The 20916-nt window shown below is 31.9% G+C and overlaps 4 protein-coding genes and 1 long non-coding RNA gene across 10 annotated transcripts; 2 read left to right on the forward strand and 3 right to left on the reverse strand.

Moving 5' to 3' along the window:
* The first annotated feature begins 5578 nt into the window (after positions 1 to 5578).
* On the forward strand, positions 5579 to 12198 carry LOC116345454 (PDZ domain-containing protein GIPC1). Of its 6 annotated transcripts, none has more exons than XM_031774847.1 (7): positions 5579 to 5702; positions 5871 to 6167; positions 6346 to 7366; positions 10827 to 11057; positions 11146 to 11397; positions 11470 to 11559; positions 11692 to 12198. In XM_031774847.1, the coding sequence occupies exons 3-7, from the start codon at positions 7067 to 7069 to the stop codon at positions 11839 to 11841; spliced, it is 1023 nt and encodes a 340-aa protein (XP_031630707.1). In that variant the 5' UTR covers positions 5579 to 5702; positions 5871 to 6167; positions 6346 to 7066; the 3' UTR covers positions 11842 to 12198. The 6 variants fall into 6 exon arrangements, with proteins under 6 accessions (XP_031630707.1, XP_031630709.1, XP_031630710.1 ...); XM_031774849.1 differs by having other exon boundaries at positions 5589 to 5702; positions 6060 to 6167; XM_031774850.1 differs by lacking the exon at positions 5579 to 5702 and having other exon boundaries at positions 5736 to 6167; positions 6346 to 6848; positions 7167 to 7366.
* A 137-nt stretch (positions 12199 to 12335) lies between these two features.
* Positions 12336 to 16172, reverse strand: LOC116345189. Its single transcript, XR_004201486.1, has 3 exons — positions 16048 to 16172; positions 15189 to 15290; positions 12336 to 13033 (listed from the first exon to the last, which is right to left on the reverse strand). It is a non-coding gene; the product is annotated as an uncharacterized LOC116345189 (long non-coding RNA).
* A 197-nt stretch (positions 16173 to 16369) lies between these two features.
* LOC116345188 (mitochondrial import receptor subunit TOM7 homolog) lies at positions 16370 to 16969 on the forward strand. Its single transcript, XM_031774368.1, has 3 exons — positions 16370 to 16618; positions 16684 to 16732; positions 16824 to 16969. Exons 1-3 carry the CDS (start codon positions 16519 to 16521, stop codon positions 16837 to 16839), a joined length of 165 nt encoding a protein of 54 aa, XP_031630228.1. The 5' UTR covers positions 16370 to 16518; the 3' UTR covers positions 16840 to 16969.
* LOC116345187 (embryonic polarity protein dorsal-like) lies at positions 16821 to 19173 on the reverse strand. The gene is made up of 5 exons (XM_031774367.1): positions 18844 to 19173; positions 18586 to 18767; positions 18018 to 18515; positions 17765 to 17950; positions 16821 to 17695 (listed from the first exon to the last, which is right to left on the reverse strand). The coding sequence occupies exons 1-5, from the start codon at positions 19047 to 19049 to the stop codon at positions 17022 to 17024; spliced, it is 1746 nt and encodes a 581-aa protein (XP_031630227.1). The 5' UTR covers positions 19050 to 19173; the 3' UTR covers positions 16821 to 17021.
* Positions 19174 to 19359: 186 nt separating this feature from the next.
* On the reverse strand, positions 19360 to 20916 carry LOC116345231 (telomere length and silencing protein 1 homolog). The gene is made up of 6 exons (XM_031774436.1): positions 20709 to 20916; positions 20519 to 20633; positions 20283 to 20437; positions 19883 to 20177; positions 19756 to 19816; positions 19360 to 19667 (listed from the first exon to the last, which is right to left on the reverse strand). Exons 1-6 carry the CDS (start codon positions 20810 to 20812, stop codon positions 19516 to 19518), a joined length of 882 nt encoding a protein of 293 aa, XP_031630296.1. The 5' UTR covers positions 20813 to 20916; the 3' UTR covers positions 19360 to 19515.

Raw genomic sequence — 20916 nt, forward strand, 5'->3', positions numbered from 1 at the left:
AGATTTTAATACATTGCTGAATTAGTGGGTATGTGTGAAGGAAAACGAGTCCATGGTATTCATGGTAAAAATGATGGAAACACAGAAACCGTCATTTGGCCGTTTCATTTGAATCGAATTTCATCTCGTTAGAATTGGGTTTGCATTGTGCTTTATCTTAACAAAAACGAAATATACGTTAAAATACAATCATTGAAAGCAGCTTCCAATTTCAACCTTATTCCATTATTCAAAACAAGTACATTCCTCATATTGGATATATGCACATAAGAAGCGAAACAGACAAGTGACTAATGAATTCCGACTAAAATGTGAATATATATAAGGTAAAATAATAATAATATGGCAACAGTCAAAGAAATCAAAATTTCCTATCAAAATGTTTCCATATGGGGAAACCATACAAATTCATATTTTCGTAAGAATTCGAAAATAATTTGTCCGTTTTGTTTCTCGTGTGTGTGTGGTCAACAGAAAATGCAAGATTGAAAACATAACTGATTAAAATGGTGTTCAAATTTAGATAATATAAAATTAAGGTGTTATCAAAAGCAAAAAAAGCATAATGACTAAAACATCGAAGAGATGTTAATCGAGAACAAAAAATAACCACTTCGGAGAAAATTTCAATTGAATTGTCATCAAGAGTAAATAATAGTTTACCTCATCTTTTTTAACATTTTAGTTTTTTCTTGTTTTCTGTGGGTTTTTTTTCTATTCTTCTCTATCTCATTCAATCTCTCAAGTCGATATGAGATGAAATCAAAAACAAAAATGACATGCTATTTGAAAATCGCATTTAATATATACATACATATTGAGCCAATTTTAAACAAAAACTAATAGTTTGTGTGGTGATTTTTTTCTTTTTATATTAAAACTATAGTTGCAAGTGGAACAGAAAAGTAGAGATATATGAAATATACTCACGCAAAGTAGAAACAGAAATGTGTGATAGTCGATAATTATTCTGACATTTTAATGGACATCGTGATAAAAAAAAAATAATTACTTAGTGAACATTTTGAGGAGATTCAAATGATGCATTCGATAAGAAAACGTATTGTGAACGTCACTCACATCGACACACACAAAAATTGAGTTTTATAGTTCCGACATTTCCGAGCTGATGAAATTTAATTATACAACATGCCTTCAGCATAAACATAACATTTCAAACAACAACAAAAATATGTTCCAATTATCCACAAAATTGCTTTCAAATAAAAAAGGCACAAGGAATCTAGTCTATTCATTTTGTTTGTTTCCTTCTGCTTTGAACATTGTTTATGTCGCGACTCGCATGACATGAAAACTCAATTATGTATAATGGTTTGCATTTGATTTTTCTTTGCATCACAACACATCATCAGCTCCCCAAAGTGAAAAAAAGTATAAGAGACATTTTGAAAATCATATCTAATTAATGTTGTAACAAAATAAGTAAAAAAAAAATTCTTAAAACTATGCCTGAATGACGAGTATTTAAAAAAAAAAACATTGTGAACTTTATTCTAATTCAAAGTATTAAAAAAAACTATTTCATAAATTATTCAGACATTTTTCGCCTGGACTTAAATTAGCAAATATTATATGTTGGTCTTGCAGACAAGTATAATAACAAGTTCATATTTCAATTGAGCTTTTTTAAAACAATCGAAATTCATTGAAGATTCTTCGTCAAGCTCGACTTGAAATTGGGTTTGAAAACGAATTTTCAATGAGTTCTTGTTATTTGAAAGAGGCCATAAACAGCGCACGTCGTCAAATGCACAAAATTGATTATTACTTCAGCAATTGAATGCATTTGCACGACGATATAGAGGTTTGCAATTGACACATGCAACACGATTTTTCATCGATCACCGCCATAAGTCGGCTCGTTGATGAACGTAAGTATTGAGCAATCTGTCAAACGATCTCGACTATAGAAATACTCAAAAATCCTAATTTACTAAAAAAAAATCTATAAAGAATACATACCGAAACAATCTCTGTGTCTCAAGAACTATGTGAAACATAAAAATTACCACAAATAATTAACAAAAAAAAAATCGTTATGTGACGTCAAAAAATTCAAAAGATCTATTTAAAATTTATATTTAATTATTATATAAGATCATGACAAATTATATTTAAATAAAATAACAAGAAAAAAAAAATTAGATGAAAAACATGCAATCTTTTAGTGGAGTTTAGTGTTAGCAAGTGACAACTAAATAAGATTCAAAAACAAATTCGATATAATCAATTAATAGCATTTGTAAAGTAAGAAGCACAAAAATCTCCATTTTGAAACAATAAACAAATTAATTAGTAAATCAGATATTTTTTAAATTTGGTTCTTTCTCATTGTTTTTATTTTTTAATTTTGGATTCGACCAATTCGAGTCCGATTAATAACCAAATTGCATTTGATAAACGTCAATTACATTCAAACGTTGACATTTGTGAAATACGTGATTCCGTTTCTTCACTTCGCATTAGTTTTTACTTTTGTTAGTTTTTGTCAAGAGAAGCTTATTTCATATTTTTACAATGTTCATAAGTTCCAAACGCAAGTAGAATTGTACGTTGTGCATTTAAGTAGTATAAAGAGATTGCAAAATGATTCGTGATTTTTTTTTTAACTTTAAATTTATCTTATAATTTCCATTTGAACAACAACTATATAAAAACGATGACCGTTAGAAGATGTTCTATAGTTTATTTGGGTGAAAATTAATAAGTGAAAATAAGTTGTATTTGTTTCGCTTATAAGCCGCCAATGGCAAAAGCTAAGTCTGATCAATGATCACCCCACATCATTTTCCCGCCTCCAAAAAGCATCCAATTCATTTCTATTTGCGTTAAGTTTGGTTCATGTATATATTGATTTTCTAGTTGATTTTCAGTTTTATGTTATGGAATAATTAGAGTTTTCATTTATCAGTTTCGTAGATAGTTTTGATTGTCTGTTAAATCGATTGAAATCGCTTAGCGAACCGATTCGTACATAAAAAAAATACACAAATATTGAACATATACTTTGAGCACCGTGTAGATTTTTCAATAATATCAACAAAAAAACAACAACTACAAATACCAATAACAACTAATTAACAAAACTCTATATATACATACATGTAAAAACAAACAACCAACAAACCTGCTAGTTAATCTATTCGACAAAAAAAAAATACAAAGAGACAAATAAAAAAAAAACATTCAAACATTTATCATATAAATAATGTTATATGGTCATCATCATGTTTGTGAGTACAACTAATCCAGCATTTGCTTTATGTTATTACGCTAAATAAAAATAAAGAAAAAAGTCCTGTCAACATTTTTTTTAAATTTGTTTCCATACTAATGGCATATCACAATGTAGTCGCCTTGCTTTTGGCAGAATACCAACTTTTCTTTTATCTTCAAATGACCGTTCCGAATATATTCGCAGAATATTCACGTGACTTGGTTCAATATTTCAGTGAAAAATCAATACATACATTTGTGTATTTTACATTTCATCTCGAATATTTTACAAATTTACCATCACATTTTGGCGAATATTTTCAGAGAAAATTTGCAAATTATTTGCAAAATTCATTGGTGATGTGAATCCGTGCATCCATGATACAACTTTGAACGAAAATGACTTGAGAAATCACCAAAAACCACCTGCTTTCGCTTATGGAAATTCTTGTATGAGAGAACAGGAGATAAAATCTCTCAAGTCATGTCAATTTTCAGCTTTACATGTATGTCGTTGCCACACATTAAGTAAAAGAAGAATGAAACTACAATTGAAAAAGCTTGACGATTACATTTGATTGCACATTTTTCTTTTTATCGTTTAAATTTTCCTAACTGATATACACACACATATATAATATGAATATATATATTATAACCATATATTTGTTTTCTTTCATTAAATTATTTTGGTTTGTTCGGTAAATTGAGGTGCGGTGTTTGAAATAAAAATTATCGAAATGAAAAAGACAACGTTTAATATGAAGAAAAATGAAACGAAATTATCAATAGCAAATGCAATGCAAATGAACAAAGAGAAGGAACAAAAAAACAAAAACAAAAAAAAGTAATACAATGATCAATTATAGGATTTATTATAAATATAATCATTTTTATTATTGTTATGATTTGAACACTGATGAATGAAGTGGAATATTGCTGATAACAGCGGCAAACGTAACTTTATGCCCGTTCAAAATCAATGCTGGATTATTTCAAATCACATCTTACACAAACAAAAAAATAAATAAATAAAATTCAGGACTAATACTCCTATATCGCCTCTTTGGGAAACATAAAACTACGTCAGTCGCTTTTGTCCGACCGATCCCTTCATTTCGTCCGATTCAATGCAGAAAGATATATTAAAATTACTTAACATAAATTATATATTTGAAACAATAAATTTAATTGGAATACAAAAAGCGTTTCGTTTTTACTTTTGAACATTTTCTTTCCCTTTGATATATTTAACGTCAACAGATGGTGTATTTAGTCATAACGGTTTTCTTCTTCTTTCTTATTTAAATCATTTCTTTTTTTCTATTTCCCCGAAGATCATCGATGCTCTTACCTACTTTATAATTCTGTTTTCAGTGGAACCGTTAACAGTTCTGGCTGTAGTGCAACATTCTATCCAACGCATCAATTCCATCACATACCGAATGAAAGTAGATCAATTATGCAAGTTTTGTATGCAGAGATATCAATGTATGAATTGACCAGCGAAAGATAAATTACATGCACATGCGCACAAGGTAAAAGATATAAATTGAGGTGCTCAATTTTAGCATCGAATCATGCATTGCAGAATCGAAACAACTGTTAAAATAGCCGGTTTGTTAATCAGTGTAGAGTGTACGAGCAAATATTAACGTGTTATTTCATTGAATGTGTCTCCTTTTTTTCTTGTTGTCATTTAAACCAAAAAAAGTCAATCGATTTGGTTGAAATCAACAAGATCAAAGCATAAGCGGCTGCAACATCATTTGAATTTACAACAAGTGTTCGGTATATATTGCAATAACTTGACGAATGTTAGTAAAACCGACCTTCTGTAGATCTAGCAACTAGATGATGCTAATTATGAAATGGACCACTTTGTCGTTGATCTGAAACGATGTATGTAGTGTGTTTGTATCGTGGTGCCCTCCCACTATGTTTCCACAATCGCGCACACGGTACCCGAAAACCAAAACAAACACAATAGGCCGTAATGAATAAATAATGAGATTAAAATAATGGGCAGGTATATATCTGCCCGTAAACGTTAAAAAAAATTGTATTGTGTTTTGTGAGATTGAGAGAGAGAGAGAGAGAGAGAGAGAGAGAGTGCGGACGCGCATAAAATCGCATTTGATTCACACTGAGACGGTTCACATCAAAAAATCCAACAACGTTGCGCGCTACATGCTACTTGCAACCGTAACATACGCGCTTCGGCATTTCAGTTTAGTTTGAGTGTTTCAACGTATAACACACACGCTGTTGATCGGCGCTTTATTCTGATTTCTTTCATTCCACACCGTTCCGTTTCCTTTCAATCGGTTGTGGTAAACAACTTGAATGAAAGAATTTCTGCCATTTCATTATTCGACTTATTGTATTTCTTTTCTATTCGTATTATTTCTCAAATTACACTTGCTCAGTACTCCAGAGTACATACATTTTATTTTGCTAGAAAGGTAGAAGATTTTGTTGTGTGTGTGTGTGTGTGTGTGTGTGTTTGTTATTTTTTCATTTTGTGCATTTCATTTCGATTTTTCAAGTGATCATGTGTTCGTGTCAATGATTTTTGTTACTTGATCGTATAACAAATAAGCAAACAAATTACCTGCTTTTTATTTCGTCAGGTGCATCTGATCATCAACGCCGTAATCCAAATCACTTAATATATACGAAAAAAAAATGCAAATAAAGTGTATTTCGTGCTGAGAAAAAACGTAGCTTTTGTTGTTGACCTGATTATAGAGAAGAGAATAAGAGACAAGTGTGGCCGTGTTACGTTTATTTCGTTCTTTTTTTTTCTCATTTGTTTGCAGTTTTGCATTTGTATATGTGTATGTGTCTGTGTATTAAAACATACAGATATTTCTTTATTATCCATCGGTGTGCACGCATATATGCCTGCGCTCATTTGCGGAACTACGGTAATTGTTTATGAAAAGCAAAGTTCTTTTAACTGCGCAAACGACTACATCAACTTTATTCATTGAAATTGCAAACATATTCCATTATTTTTCAAATGAAATTTAACGAAATGATGAGAAAATCATAACACAAAAAAAAAATAACGAAAGACGATTTGCATTGACATCTCATCTGTAGCTCTTTCACCGATTCGCTTTGACGTTGTTGTTCTTTCGTCAAACTGCAATAATAGTGGAATATATATAAAAGACAAAAGAAGATATCAAAGAAACAGAAGAGAAAAAATTTGTTATAAAGTGTACAAAGACGATCTTGTGTGTGAATCGAAGCGTATGCATGTGCCTGCGTATATATCGAATAAGCTGAGATCGTGGCTTACAGATAAGCAACAAATTGAAGACAGCTGCTAACTGTGCTGTTTAACGTAATGAAATAATGTTGTGATATCGCGATATTATTCAAGCAAAAGTGGAGAACAAAATCTGTAAAAGTAACGTGATTCAAAGTCGGGGCCTTCTAGTGTGAGCATGTATTTGTGTTACTTCATCGATCGAAATATAAAGACTCCAAAGTGCTAAAATTTGCGATATATTCGAAAATAGTGAGTTAATATCGATGATTGTACTGAAAATTAGAAATCAAAAAAGTTAAAAACGTTTCAGCAGAAAAAAAGTTTGAAGGTAGAAGTGAAGTAACGAGAAACGGTTTTTCTTATTTGGTTGCCGTTGTGATTTTTTTTTGTGTTTGCCGTCGACGTGTGACGGATCGCTTGATTTTAATATTGCTCGAAAGAACAAATTGCTTTGTTCGCGTGGTGAATCGCTGAAAATAACAAATTTTCGTTGTTGTTTTTTTCTTCTCAAATACATACACAAATAACAATTGAAGAACATCCAAAATGCCATTTTTTACGAAAAAATCACCAACACCAACACCGTTCGACAATAATAATCACAAAAGTTCAACAACCACAAATAATCCCAATATTCTATCAACAGCATCACAATTACCAATGGCACAGCACATCATTGAGAAAAAAGTGCCATCGCCACAAATTGATGCAAATATATTGAAACCTCAGCTCATATTTCATTGTCAACTGGCCCATGGATCACCAACTGGTTTGATTTCAGGCTTTGGCAGCGTTAAAGAGCTCTACCAAAAAATCGCCGAATGCTATGACTTTTCCGTGGATGAGGTAAGTGCTTCAACATCACCAAAGTGTTTCTTTTTGAAAAAATAATTCACGCAACGAAAGTAGATACGAAGCAATACGGAGAAAGTTAATTTCGCCTATTTTCAACATTGTTAATGAATGACGGTTGACGTAAAATTACAAAAACAAAACACAAAAAAAAAATATATTTTTTTTTTTTTTGTTGAATACACAATGTTGTGATCGATTTCATTATTCCACATCACTTTCGATATCACTGATTATAATTGACTACATTGATTCACATATAAAATCATGTTGACGAGATAGTAAATAAGAAATCAAAATATTTATCTCGAACCAAAAACAATTCATTGAAAATTGTCATTTTTGCGCAAAAGAGCGATTGCGTATGTATTTATTTAATTATAGATTTCATATATGTTATACTGTTATCATTGTTATCAACGAGAGGAAAATAGATAATCAAAGCAAGTAAAGCAGAAGAAAAAACAAATAAATACACTTGAACCAGTGATATGAAATGCCATAGTTGTCAACACAAAACCTAAAATGCTTGAGACTTGTTGTTTTATCATATTTCAAATTAATTTTTGGGTAATTTTCCATACATGGCTATTTTCTTCTATTTGTACAAGCACCGTTGAATTTCAATTTTAACATGAAAATATAAAATTTACTAAATGAAGGATGGACATTCAATGGGTTCACTATATCACTACATCGATTGAATAGAACCAATGTATTATCAAGCGAAGTGTAAATTTGTTCCGTGATCGATAGTTATTGTTGAAAAATCCATTGAAGCATGCAAAATTCAATGGAATGATTAAATTGTGGAAAATGGCTTTCAACATCGGTTCATGCATCGAATCCAGGTCTTCGAACAGTACCGATTTGTGTATGTCTCTGTGAGCGTGCTAAAAATGAATTACGCTTAGTATACTTTATTATTGGCACACACCAAAAGCCATTTACATAAAATGATGTGTATTTGCGTATGCCGTGCTGCTGTTCTACTTCGATTCAAGATAGATATAAAAAATAGAAAAAAAAAACAAAATGAACAGAGTTTTCAAGATTGTATGTGAAGTTCGGTTCGTTTATATTTCTTATTATCTTTTCTTTTTCATTCGTTAATTTTCTAATTCTTGAATAAGTAGTTAAGTAAACAATCAAAAAAAGATTTGTTGTTGATACAATAAACCAATTGCATCCACCAATTGCCTGTTGATTTGTTCTCACACATACACAATCTCCCTCTCTCTCTCGCTCTGTGTGTGTGTTTCTGTCTGTCTGATGCACTGTTCGTCTATATTTTAATTTAGTACGTTTCCCGCTGCTTTATTTAAATTTAAAATGCATTAAATTATTCACTACGTTTCTGGTTTTCACGCAATCCAACACGTATCAAATTGTCTATTATTATACAAATCTATTTAGCAAATAATAAATTTTACGTGCATTTGCATCGTGTGATGAGTCTGCACAGCAAAGCATTAAAAGAAATGGCATACATTTGCATTTATTAAGAAAATGGTTTTATTCGAGAGCACATTTATTCTTGGTGATGATGATGGTGGTTTTTATTGTTGTTGCTGCCATACATCAGCTTAAGATTTATCTACCGTCCATTCTTTCACTCAAAACCGACGCCTTTCTATTCAAAGTGAAAACTTCAATTCCAAAACAAATGACATCTTTTGTTCACAGCAAATAAAATATACTAATTATGCAATTAGGTGAGATAAATTAACTTGATATTGCACGATCAACATGCAAATGATATTTTAAACTCAGTGTTTCATATTCAATTTGTCCGAGATTTCTCATTAAAATTGAGAAAAGATCTCTCATGTTCATCTCTTTCCCTTTTTTTTTTTGTTGCTGTGTTGTCTTTGTAATGTTGCTGCTGTTCACTATTTGATGTAGTGCCGACTCGGAGTTCGCGGTGAAAATATTAATAGAAGAGAAAAAATAAGTAAATGAAATATGTTGAGCAAAAAGAAACAGTTGTGAAAATTTAAACGGTAGTAAAAGTGTTAGTTGAAACATGAAAACTACATAGAAATGCATATATTTATTGTACTCTTCTTTTATGAATTATACATTTTCACTGACACTTTCGTTTTCATATGCAACTTTTGATTTACGGAGATATAAAACGCAACGGTAACGCTAAAGCTTACATGCATGCAAACGTATGCTACCTTATTTCTATGTCAATTGAAATTTCATGTTATTTCGGTCGATGCAGGTCGCGCATTACCCGCCGTTTTAATAACATAAATTATATGATAAATGCACAAATATTTTGAAAAAAAAAAAAATGAAGCAACGCTGAACGGTACAGTCATCACAATGCGCGTTTATTTGACATCCTACATTTTCCAACACTTTAAAATCGTTGAAAACATCTACTATCTTTGATTACACGCATAAAATAAAAATCAAATAAAATGTGTTTTAAGGTCAATCTCATATCATTTGGCATACATGATGCAAACGTAATTAGTTTCGACGCTCTTCTACAATCATTTACACAATAGTGTCAATCGCAAGTAGTCGATCACATTTATGTCAAAAGCAAAATATCTTTATTATTTTTATACTTCATTTGTCATTTTTTTCCAAGTGTTCGGAAATCAATTAGTAGATAATCCAATTATTGACTCATCTTTAAGTCGCATTACATACATATACGACAAATACAATTTTCATGTCTCAAGAGTTCATTGTAAATAATTTAATTGGACAAATGTAATTCCTTTTTACACGGCCACTGTGTATAGCACGTGTCGTAGCACTGACAATATTCTTTCCCTTTTGGCCATGGAATTACGCGTCATTGTGTACATGAATGTTTTAAAACATTGTAGAAATTTATCATTATTAAAAGGATTATTTCTCACATGCCACAAATGTGGCGTGCACAATTTGCATGACAAATAAACTTCTACGTCTAACAAACGATAATTGCCAATGTCAACCGAAACTGAAATTCATTTTGTTTTTATTTTTATTTTTGTTGTGTAATTGTACAAATGCAACTTGTCACAACAATGGCATATGGTATCAACGCATACAATGCGCAATGGGCAGTAACGCGTCATATTTTGTGAGTTCGTTCAGTTTTGTCCAGTTAACAAATACGAAAACATTTTGTTTATATAGTTAAATTCCTCTTGCATCGAAAATGAATATCCGGCCGAGCGATGCTTTTGTTCCAAATGAACATGCATATTCATAATTGCGTTCGAATGAAAGAAAAGGCACTCAACGTTAAATCCGTTATATACTGTATTGAATACAGTGCTCGGTTGGGTATAAAATTGTGTGTGAGATTACATACATGGAAGTAATTGATCTGAATAAATCGTGCGAAATATTTCTTTGCTTACATATAATCAAAATAAAAACTGAAAAGGTTGTTGATTTAATGATACAATTATTTAATGATTTGCGTTCATTTAATTTTTAGATTATTTTCTGCACGCTTAATTCTCATAAAGTGGATATGACGAAATTGCTAGGCGGCCAAATTGGATTGGATGACTTTATTTTTGCGCATCGCAAAGGTCGACCTAAAGAAATTGAAATTGTCAAATCGGAAGATGCGCTAGGACTAACGATTACAGACAACGGTGCCGGATATGCATTTATTAAACGAATTAAAGAAGGAAGTGTTATCGATGCCATTCCACACATACAGGTATTACGATATCTTTTTTAATGCATTATTTTGTCATAACTAAAAATGGTGCTCATGTTTCATATATTTTTGTTTTTGTCTTTTTCAGCCAGGTGATCACATAGAGAAATTGAATAATATCAATGTGGTAGGAAAAAGACACTATGAAGTGGCACGATTATTAAAAGATATCCCAACACATTCGACTTTTACACTACGACTTATTGAACCAATGAAGAGCGGTTTTCAGGGAATCGGTCCACGAAATGGATCGAAAGGTGGTAGTGGCAAAAAAGGCTATGGATCTGGCAAAGAAACGCTACGATTTAAAGCCAATGGAAATGCGGCGGTCGAAGAACAAGTAAGATAGCAACAAATACTTTCGAAAAGGTCATTGTAAATATTATTTATTTGGATTATCTGCCCTCGATAGCACGATGAAATGACACAAATGGGCATCGACAACATAAATGCACTCTTGGACTCGTTTATGGGCATCAACGATAGCGAACTGGCCGAACAGGTGATTAATTTAAAAAAAAAGAAACAATCTGATTTCACACAACTTTCATTTGTGACTTAAATCATTTCTTTCTCACACTTCTTCTCCAAGTTCATTGATTTATTTGCATTAAATTTTCTTTCTTTCTTTTAGATTTGGGATTTAGCAAATAATAAAACAAATTCAATGGATTTTGCAGAGGCGATTGATAATTCGGATTTGGAAGCATTTGAATTTACCGATGATTTTATCATTGAACTGTGGGGAGCTGTGACTGATGCGAAACGTCATAAAAAGAGTTAAAACGGTGTAATCTTATTGCTTTCATTTTGACTAGACGCTATAATTCATATTATGATTAGATAGCTAATTAACAAAAAGAACAAAATTCATTCCACGATGAATATTCCTCGATTCCACGAATGTGTATCAGAATAATAAACCGATCTTTTGTTTTTAAAAATTCGTCAATTCCTCGTAAATGTCATTCTCGCAAAGAAAAAAAAAACATATCGAGACGATTTTAAGGAGTGTTGGTACAAAATATACGAAGAACTTTCGCATCGGACGAAGAAAAGACGTGACATTTTTTTGTAAACATATTGTTTAGTTAAAGTAAAAAACATGATTCAATGGAATAAAATGCTACGAATAAGAGTCGATCATCATTTTTTGATTAATTATTCACTTACATTTCCAGGTTAGATTTCATTGAGAAATTGAGAATATTTCCGGTAATTGGTAAGGAAACACATGGTTTTTAATTTGTTTTTGTTCTAATATGAATCTTAAATTCATTTCGCCTAGATCAATTTATTAACCTTGTTTTAATACAATCAATTTCCATAATAAGCATATAAAAAAATGATCAAGTTTTCTTATCTTTATTGAATGCACTATGCACATATATGTTTGTAATTTTTTGGGCTCGTTTTCTATGTTGGATGTAGTTTTTATAAACTTGTTGCTTTTTTGGTAAATAAATTGATGCAAAAATAAAATAAAATATCATCACAAAAAAAAAATATTCAAAATTAACGTAGAACTAAGCAGCACTTGTACATATAACGAAAAGTCGAATCGATTGCGGAGACAAAGCCAGGATAAACAAAACCATGTATTTGTGTAATAGATTGCATAGATGATCTCTGGATAAGTGAGCGCCCTCTGGGAACATGAAAAATCTCTTCTCATTCACTTCATTAAGTCGTTGGTTATAGTTTGAAAACTGTAACTCAATCGCACATTCATCAATTGTATGGCATTTATTTCGTTTTGCTATCATTAAATGTTCATCATATCTCCCCTCCTTCCTGAACCGTTTCAACTTGCTCGCTCTTTTTTATATGTAGATTTAAGTTGATGTCTAAAACCGTCTTGGACCACTGTTCATCATTTGTTTTACACCGAATGATGAAACACCAATGCCAAATACAGCCATCAACGCTGCTGATCTAGGTACGGCACGCTCTGATTTACCAGTAAAACTGGACACCTATGGTAGACAAAAAAATTGAAATGATTAATAAATTATCATGACATTATATTATTTTTGTTTATGTTTAACTTTGTTATGCATCTCTGTTACATGGATTATACGATATTTACATTTTGTCTTGAAACGGTTTTGAATGCAACATTTTTGGCTGCTGCGGGAAGCATGTTTTATTTATCGTTTGTGAATTGCAGACGAAAAAAAACCAATTGAATAACACAGACTTGTGATTTTTGATTTTCGTCGATTGAAAAGTTTAATATTTATATTGAAAACGGAGAAAAAGCGTATCGATGCTTAAAAGCATCTATCCGATTCAGTGCACAAAATAAGACTGAGACTGGTATGTGACTTTGACCGAGCTAATGAACGATTTTTTGCATTTATTTAAATGCGAGATACGAGAGCGTGTGTATTCACAATGACGCAGAATTCCGTATTTTCGCCCAACTCCAACGTTTGATTTTATTTGATTTCGCTTCTCACTCACGCCAATCAATCTACATTTTTGTTTTATTTACTGCAATTACGTCTCAAGCTCTTTTTTTGTCGCTGTTTCGCTTATCAAGTGTTTGAAAAAATTGTAACAAATTACGGGTATCCAGGTTATATCAGCATTTGCAATCAATTTATAACAAGTGCAAAGTATCGCAAAAATAGACTATAGTACAACGGGCATACCCAGGTTCGATAACGGTAATAATAATAACAATAATAATAAATTAAGACGTATTGGATGTTCGTTACAACGGGCGCCACGCTTTGACGATCCAAGTCTGAGTAGTTCCGTACAATTGACAATTGATTGAAATTGACGTAAATGATTTATGAATTTGTGACTTAATTTACATTATCAGCAATGCAAATGATCTGAATTGTACAATATATATTTAAAAAAAATGTAAAGCATGTGTATTTTATGATACAGATAAGATGCCATGGCATTGTTTGGCCTACATTTTTTGTCACTCCCGTTTCGATCAAAGAAAATTCATCGCAAAAATATGACGTAGTAATTTAAATTCCAGTCCGGAAATAGCCTCTTCATGCAATTTACAATTATCGTAAATTTTACTCGTGTACGACGCAACAGCAACCACACCGAAACCAAAATAAAATCACATGTGCTAAAATTAGATAAGGCGCCAAGTATTAGCGAGTTGTGTGTACACAAAAATGTTGGGCCCATAACAACACATCAAAACATTCACACACATTGAACGATTTGAAGAACTGAAAGAATTCGCTTACTGTGCGCTCGCCACGCGAACAATTTTTCAAAATCATGTGATATTTTTTCTTTTTAATGTTTGCGTCTGTTTGTGTTTCTAGTATGTGTTTGTTTTTTTTACTTGCTTCAATACATCATCTTAGATAATGTCAAACTAATATACATGTGTTTGTTAATGGCGGACTGAATGGCACCCAGTGAAAGTATACCGTGGTTCTGTGAATTGGTTTTGTCGTCTATTATTAGTTGCATTTGCTGTGCAATGTGATACGCACTGATGATAGATGCCTTTCGATGATTCAATTATAAAGTGAAAATAATCACTGTTCGATACATTCCATAAATGGGATGTGTGTGTGTGCGGCAATCAAAATCGTAGAATGCAATTTATTTCGAGTGAAATAATCACATAATTTATTCGAAAAAATGTGCATCCAATCTGGGCCACACATGGCAAACAAGGTTGAGGTCAAAACAAAATCTACATTTTTGGATTTTAATGCTCCTTAACATTGAGGTCTCAACCATTTTTATTTTTCAGATGCTCTAAACACAAATTAATTGGAGTTAACAATACATTTTTTTTATATTCATCGTGATGATTTTGCAGATAATTTTAAGTACAATCTGAACTTGAAGCAAAACGTTGCCATGATTGATGGTTTCACATTCGTTGATTTTATGACAAATGAATTTACGAAGAAAATACATTGCGATTTATGAAGCGCTCTTATATCGATGACACAAGCAATAATCAAATGATCGGAGTATTATCAAACGATTTCACTGAATTATTGAAAAGCACTTTTGCATGCACTTTTTTCGAATCTCTGTGACGCACTTCAAAGAGCAATCGGCTCTCTCACTTACAATAAAACAGCCTATCTACAGATAAAATATGTTTTGCAAAATGTCAATACTCACCATATTATAGCTAAGCCGATTTACTGCATAGTTAAGCATTTGTGGAGCTCTCATATTGTCTGTGATGCTATTTGATGCAATTACGCGTTTGATTACAGATTGCTGCAATGATACGAAATAGTTAATAAAATATATGGAAAATTGATTAAACATTTTCATGGGCATGAGATTTAAAGCGTTTAAAAAAAAATCGAAGAGATATAATGGAATTTCAATCATTTTTGAAAAACTTTTGATTTTTTTTAATACTTTCTAATTCGATATAATTCGTAAAAGCACAGAATTCCAATACACTTTGATTCTCGCCGGTATATTGAATATATGATAATGTCACAACGCAATAACAATATACAGTGATCAAGACGATTGTTTTTCAGGGAAATTCTCTGTTGTTGATGACTTGATGAATGTAACTAAGAATTTATACTGAAGATTCGATGTGCATGTGCCGAAAACAAAGTGCATTGCGATAAACATCGTATTTTTTTATTTTTGAATTGGAATGCCTTCAAGTAAGATGTACAGCATACATGTTGAGTGACAATTGGTTTTTCAAATAGATTGTTGTTGTTTTTTTTTGAATTTGTCAAAGTTTTTCTTTGCAAACAATGCAAGTGAACCACAATAATGAAAATTTGATTGCATTAGACTTCTTATATAATGTCTTGGCGACAAGGAACTTTGGTATGCAATTTGAGTCACATGGGAACTTTTTTTGACATTTATTTGGTATTTTATTGGATTTCACACAATTCGAGCAGATTATTTATTGAAGAGTTGCACTTGAACTTTTATTTGGAATTGCATTTGAGTGGATATCACTGATAAAAAGTGTGTTTAAAATTAAAAATTTGCTTACTTGGTACTATAAGTAATACAAAACACGTTCACAGCACGATGCTCGCCAGTGAAAAGACTGAGTTCTTATTGAAATTGTCAAATATGCGAATAACAGTGTGATGTACAATTGTCTGTGGAGAAAAATCGATATTCTACACGGAGACTTTTTGCATGTCAGATAAACATCTTACTTTTTTTCTGCTTCTTTAAATTCAAGAAAGATGAAATTATTTGAAATTGAAATCAATTCTTGATCATTTTGTGGAAATTTAAATTTATTCATGAAAGTTCTAGAAACTGGCCGTATGAAAATGTCGTAAATGTCGAAAACATCGCACAAAATCTACGATATATAAATGTCATCTGTCAACGAGCCCAAGACATATACATAATTGCGCAATTGAAATCACATTTGTCACTGATTTGTTATTCGGCTCGCCAAACAAAGATTTCATTTTCCAAAGCAGAAAAAAGGAAGCACATTTTGAAAATGGGACTATCACCAGATGCCAAAGAACGCTTGGGCGTAGTTTTCGGAGTCGTTAAATTTGTATTCCATGTGGGATTCATTCCAACCGTTCTTTATTTAGGTAATTTAAATAAGTTTTCAAAACTGAAACCGAAACTAACCTCAAATTGATGTGTAACCATTTAGGATTCAAGAAAGGCGCTGAACAAGGAATGCCTCCATTGACCCCATTAAGGTAATATACTCGATCAATTTAAACACGACATTTAACTTATTTTTTCATATAAATCATTATTAACTAATTATGTATTTTCGTAATGTTACAGTTTGCTCTGGCAGTAGAGATCCCTAGACTTTGTGCGATTTAGTTATACATACTTCTTAAATCCTAAAAACACAATAGGTTATCGATGAATTATATATCGTGTTAAAATTATGAAATAAACACAAATTCACGATACCAAAAAAATTTTTTATACAATTTCTTTTCATTTATCTGAGTGATATTGGTGTACAGATTTGCATCAATCATTTCCATTTAGTGTGATAATTTCCAAACTATTTGTAATATCATTGATTTCGCCGACATCCAACATTTTCATTACCGATGAGTCTAAATTCAGGAGAGAGTTGTCCGCGAGTAATTCGGATAATGTGGAATTTTGATTCATTCCTTGTGTATTATTTACAGGACATTCAATCGGTTTGTTAGATGAAATATTATTTGTATTATTATAGGTTGAAGGCATATAGTTTTTGTCCGGATTCAATGTGTGCACGGTAGATGTTTGAGTAGGCATCACGGTAAAACGATCCATATAATCGTGCCCATTTGGATAAATATTTCCAAATGGTTGCGGATGCTGGTGTTCGTGGTGTTGTTGGTGTTGTTGTTGTTGTTGGTGGTGGTGGTGGTGTTGATGTTGATGATGTAGCTGCTGTTGTTGATGTTGTTGTGGATACATGGTAGGTAAAGTATTACGACCATGATTGTATGTTGTTTGTAAATTTGATGGCTCACCAAAATATCCATATGAATTTAAATAATTATTACATTGTCCCTCATATAAGTTTGTATTTACAATCGGTTGCTGAAACTGATTCATTTGCACTGATCCTTGATAGATATTTTGCGCTTGTACATGTGTTTGATTGTTCATCGGTATATTAACATGAATATTCTCTTTTTCGTTTTCAACTAAAAATAAAGGTTTGTTATTTTTTCTTTTCTCTGCAAAATAATTCAAATGAACCTTTTAATATTTACCTAAATCAATGAGTGTCTGGGGTATCATACGTTCAACAGCATTGTTTCGGTTCGTGTCCATTAAGGCGTTATCAACTTGGCCACATTTTGTTTTTTCTGGTTTTTTCGTTTTTGTGATAGATTTTAATAACTCCTTCGATAGCTCTTCGCTCATTTTCTTCTGTTTTTTGCGACGCAATTGAATACCTAAACAATGAACACATAAATATTCAAATAAAAAGTTGAAAATATTTTATTCCAACATTATACATACTTTGTGCGACCTGAGTGAATTCAAATGCAATTGGATCACTGCATGCCCCATCCGACGGTCGACATAGTTGAATGAATGTTCTGCGTGTGCCTCCAAAATCAAATCTATCATATCTTGGCGTCTTAAAAGAGATTGCATATTGATGATGTACTTTCATCGTCGTTGAATTTTTGTACTGAATTTCTTCTCGCCAAATCTGATTGCGATCGGCATCTTCTTCATAAAATACAACCGAAATATCTTCACGTTTTACTTTATCGCATAATAAAATGATTTGTTTACCACCGGTGACTGGTGCTTTTTGCGAGCTTATTTCGGTAATTTTCAGTAGGCCATTGCTTTTTTTGTCTAAAATCGGTTTCGAAATGACGTGCCCCAAACTCTTCCAATCATTTCGATTTTCCGAATACGAACCAGTCTTCGAAAGCAACACTTCAAAACATAAACGAACACAATGCAAATCAATCAAGTGCGGCTTCATCATTTGATCCCATCCACCTTTGCAAAATAAAAAAAAAACATTTATAGATTGCGAATTGAGTATTGACATTAAACATTATTTGGTTACCTTTTGTCGGATCAATATTTTGTCGTCGTCGTAGCTCCAATGATTTCTTAATATCTTGCTTCTTCACAAATATAACGCAAAGATCTTTGAATTCGACCACTTTTGATGCTTCGATTTTTACACTTCGCCATATTTCACCGGTATTTGACAATGATTTCGTTGCCAGCTTATGCGGATGTTGTCTGTAAAATTCAATAAATAATTAATTTAATTCAATAATTCGATGGAAAAAAATTCGAATTGATTGTTAAAACATACTTTGGTCGTATTTCGTTTGTAACACAAGATATACATATGGCCACAAAACCAGTGCAATTGCTTATTTCGATTGATGGATAGGTGGTTTTGTCGTGTGTTGAATTCTCACCATGAATTGAACCGCTCCATCGCCCTTCCGATTCATACCGAAATCGAAACGACTTTTCCGCTGGTTCTTCCTTTATTCTCACGTATGATTTGTCCATTATTTAAAAAAAAAAAAAATTGAAACACAAACTATTTTCAATTTATAAAATTAAGAAGGAAAAACACTTTTTCAATCTTGTGATTTCTCTTGCAATTGTTTTTACTCTGTCCAGTGCTCAGTTGCATTCGCTTTAAATGTCAAATATGACTAACGGTAAAGTTGAGATGCATGTTTTAAATATTGAAGATGTCAGTCACCTAATTACCTATCGTCTCATAGTCGGCGCCAAAAACATAATTAATAGCACATCCACATGAAGGCAAACAATAACCATAGATGGAAACAAATAGATATGAAACAATAAAAGATTTTTAGAAATGGACATCTTTTGTATTTTCAATGATAAATCTTAGGCGTACAACAAGTTCAAGTGGTGCAAATAACACTTTTTAAATTTAATCTTCTTAATGAATACCGGACATAAAAAGTAAACATAAAATTCTATCCAATTTTCCACGAATGTTTTAATATCTACGAAATTGTTTTCGAAATTTGTCATAGTGATAGTCATCGGTGGCACGTTTTACATTTGGTTTTTTACTTGCTTCGCCTTGCCGTTCTCGTTCTTCTTGCATTTTCTGTCTACGACGTTTAGTCTCCGAATCATCGATATTAACTGCAAAATAAAGACATTTAACATTTTAATCATACCCGAATTGGTTTGGGGACTTTGTTTTAAAGAGTGTTCAATTAGAGAAACTTACATCGGTTGTGTTGTACGAAATTGACGGCCATATTACTGGGTACAAATTGTGACGGCGTTGACTGGAAAATAAATGCAAAACGTTGAGTTACACAAGATGTATCATAAATTTGAATGTCAATGTTTACCTTTTTATTTTTCTGATCTCTAATCAATTTTTCTTTTGCTGCTTCGGTTGCTTCAATATTTTTAATTTTTATGTCAATGCCAAGATCTACCTCAGGTATTCCGTTTAACATTTGATTTGACAACATTTCTTCGGAACGATGAGTCGAGCTAACTCGAAGATGTTCAGGTAACGATAAGAGGGCAGCCTCTTCAGGCGACAAATATTTTTCATCAAAATTCTCATTATCATTATCGCCACCGGCGCCATTCGGGATTTTCGAATTTTTTCGCTTATTAAGCTGTTCTTCAATGTATCTATAAAAAAAAAAGGTTTATAACCAAAATCGGTTAATACAATGTGCATTTAGAAAAAAAAAGGATGAATAAAATATAATCCATAGTAATTAGTAACAAGGTTACTTCATCATCTCTTCGTCTTCATCACGTTTATTGGTTTCGGCTGAAAATTGTGTACCAATTCCAACATCATATGCATCATCGACTTGTTGCATCTTTCCAGACTTTATGTTTTTCATGTTGAGTATGCCGCCACTTTTTATTTTAAATGGATCATTCTGAGAATAAATGAAAACAATGTAAATGACCGACAAAATTTGATTGTGTGAGATAATTACTCTCGACATCTCATTCCATACCTTTAACACCAAATCCTCTGGAGTCACTTTTTTACCAATGGCCAAAGCAACAGCGTTCACTCCTTTTGGTTTAATTCGAAGTTTTTGTGCCAATTTTGTTTCTTCTAATTTGGCTCTATAAAATTAAGTTGAAACCATTAATCGCTTTAGTTTGTATTTTTTTTTCGAGATAAATATCCATTTAACTTACAAAACATCTTCATCGTCTTTGTGTTCCTCATCTTCGTCTGATGAATTTCGTCTAACACGAAGATTTTTCACCTTTTTTGGTTTGAATTTTATTTCTTCAGACATTTTTCCTATCGACAGATTATACCTTTCTTTAAAAAAAAACTATTAAATTTAGCTAGAAAAAACCTTCTTGGTAATAACAATTTGTCTATAATTTCAATGAAAAC

This window comes from Contarinia nasturtii, unplaced genomic scaffold (genome assembly GCF_009176525.2).
Source record: "Contarinia nasturtii isolate CC-2019 unplaced genomic scaffold, AAFC_CNas_1.1 Cnas_scaffold_1240, whole genome shotgun sequence".
NCBI classification, from domain to species: Eukaryota; Metazoa; Arthropoda; class Insecta; order Diptera; family Cecidomyiidae; genus Contarinia; species Contarinia nasturtii.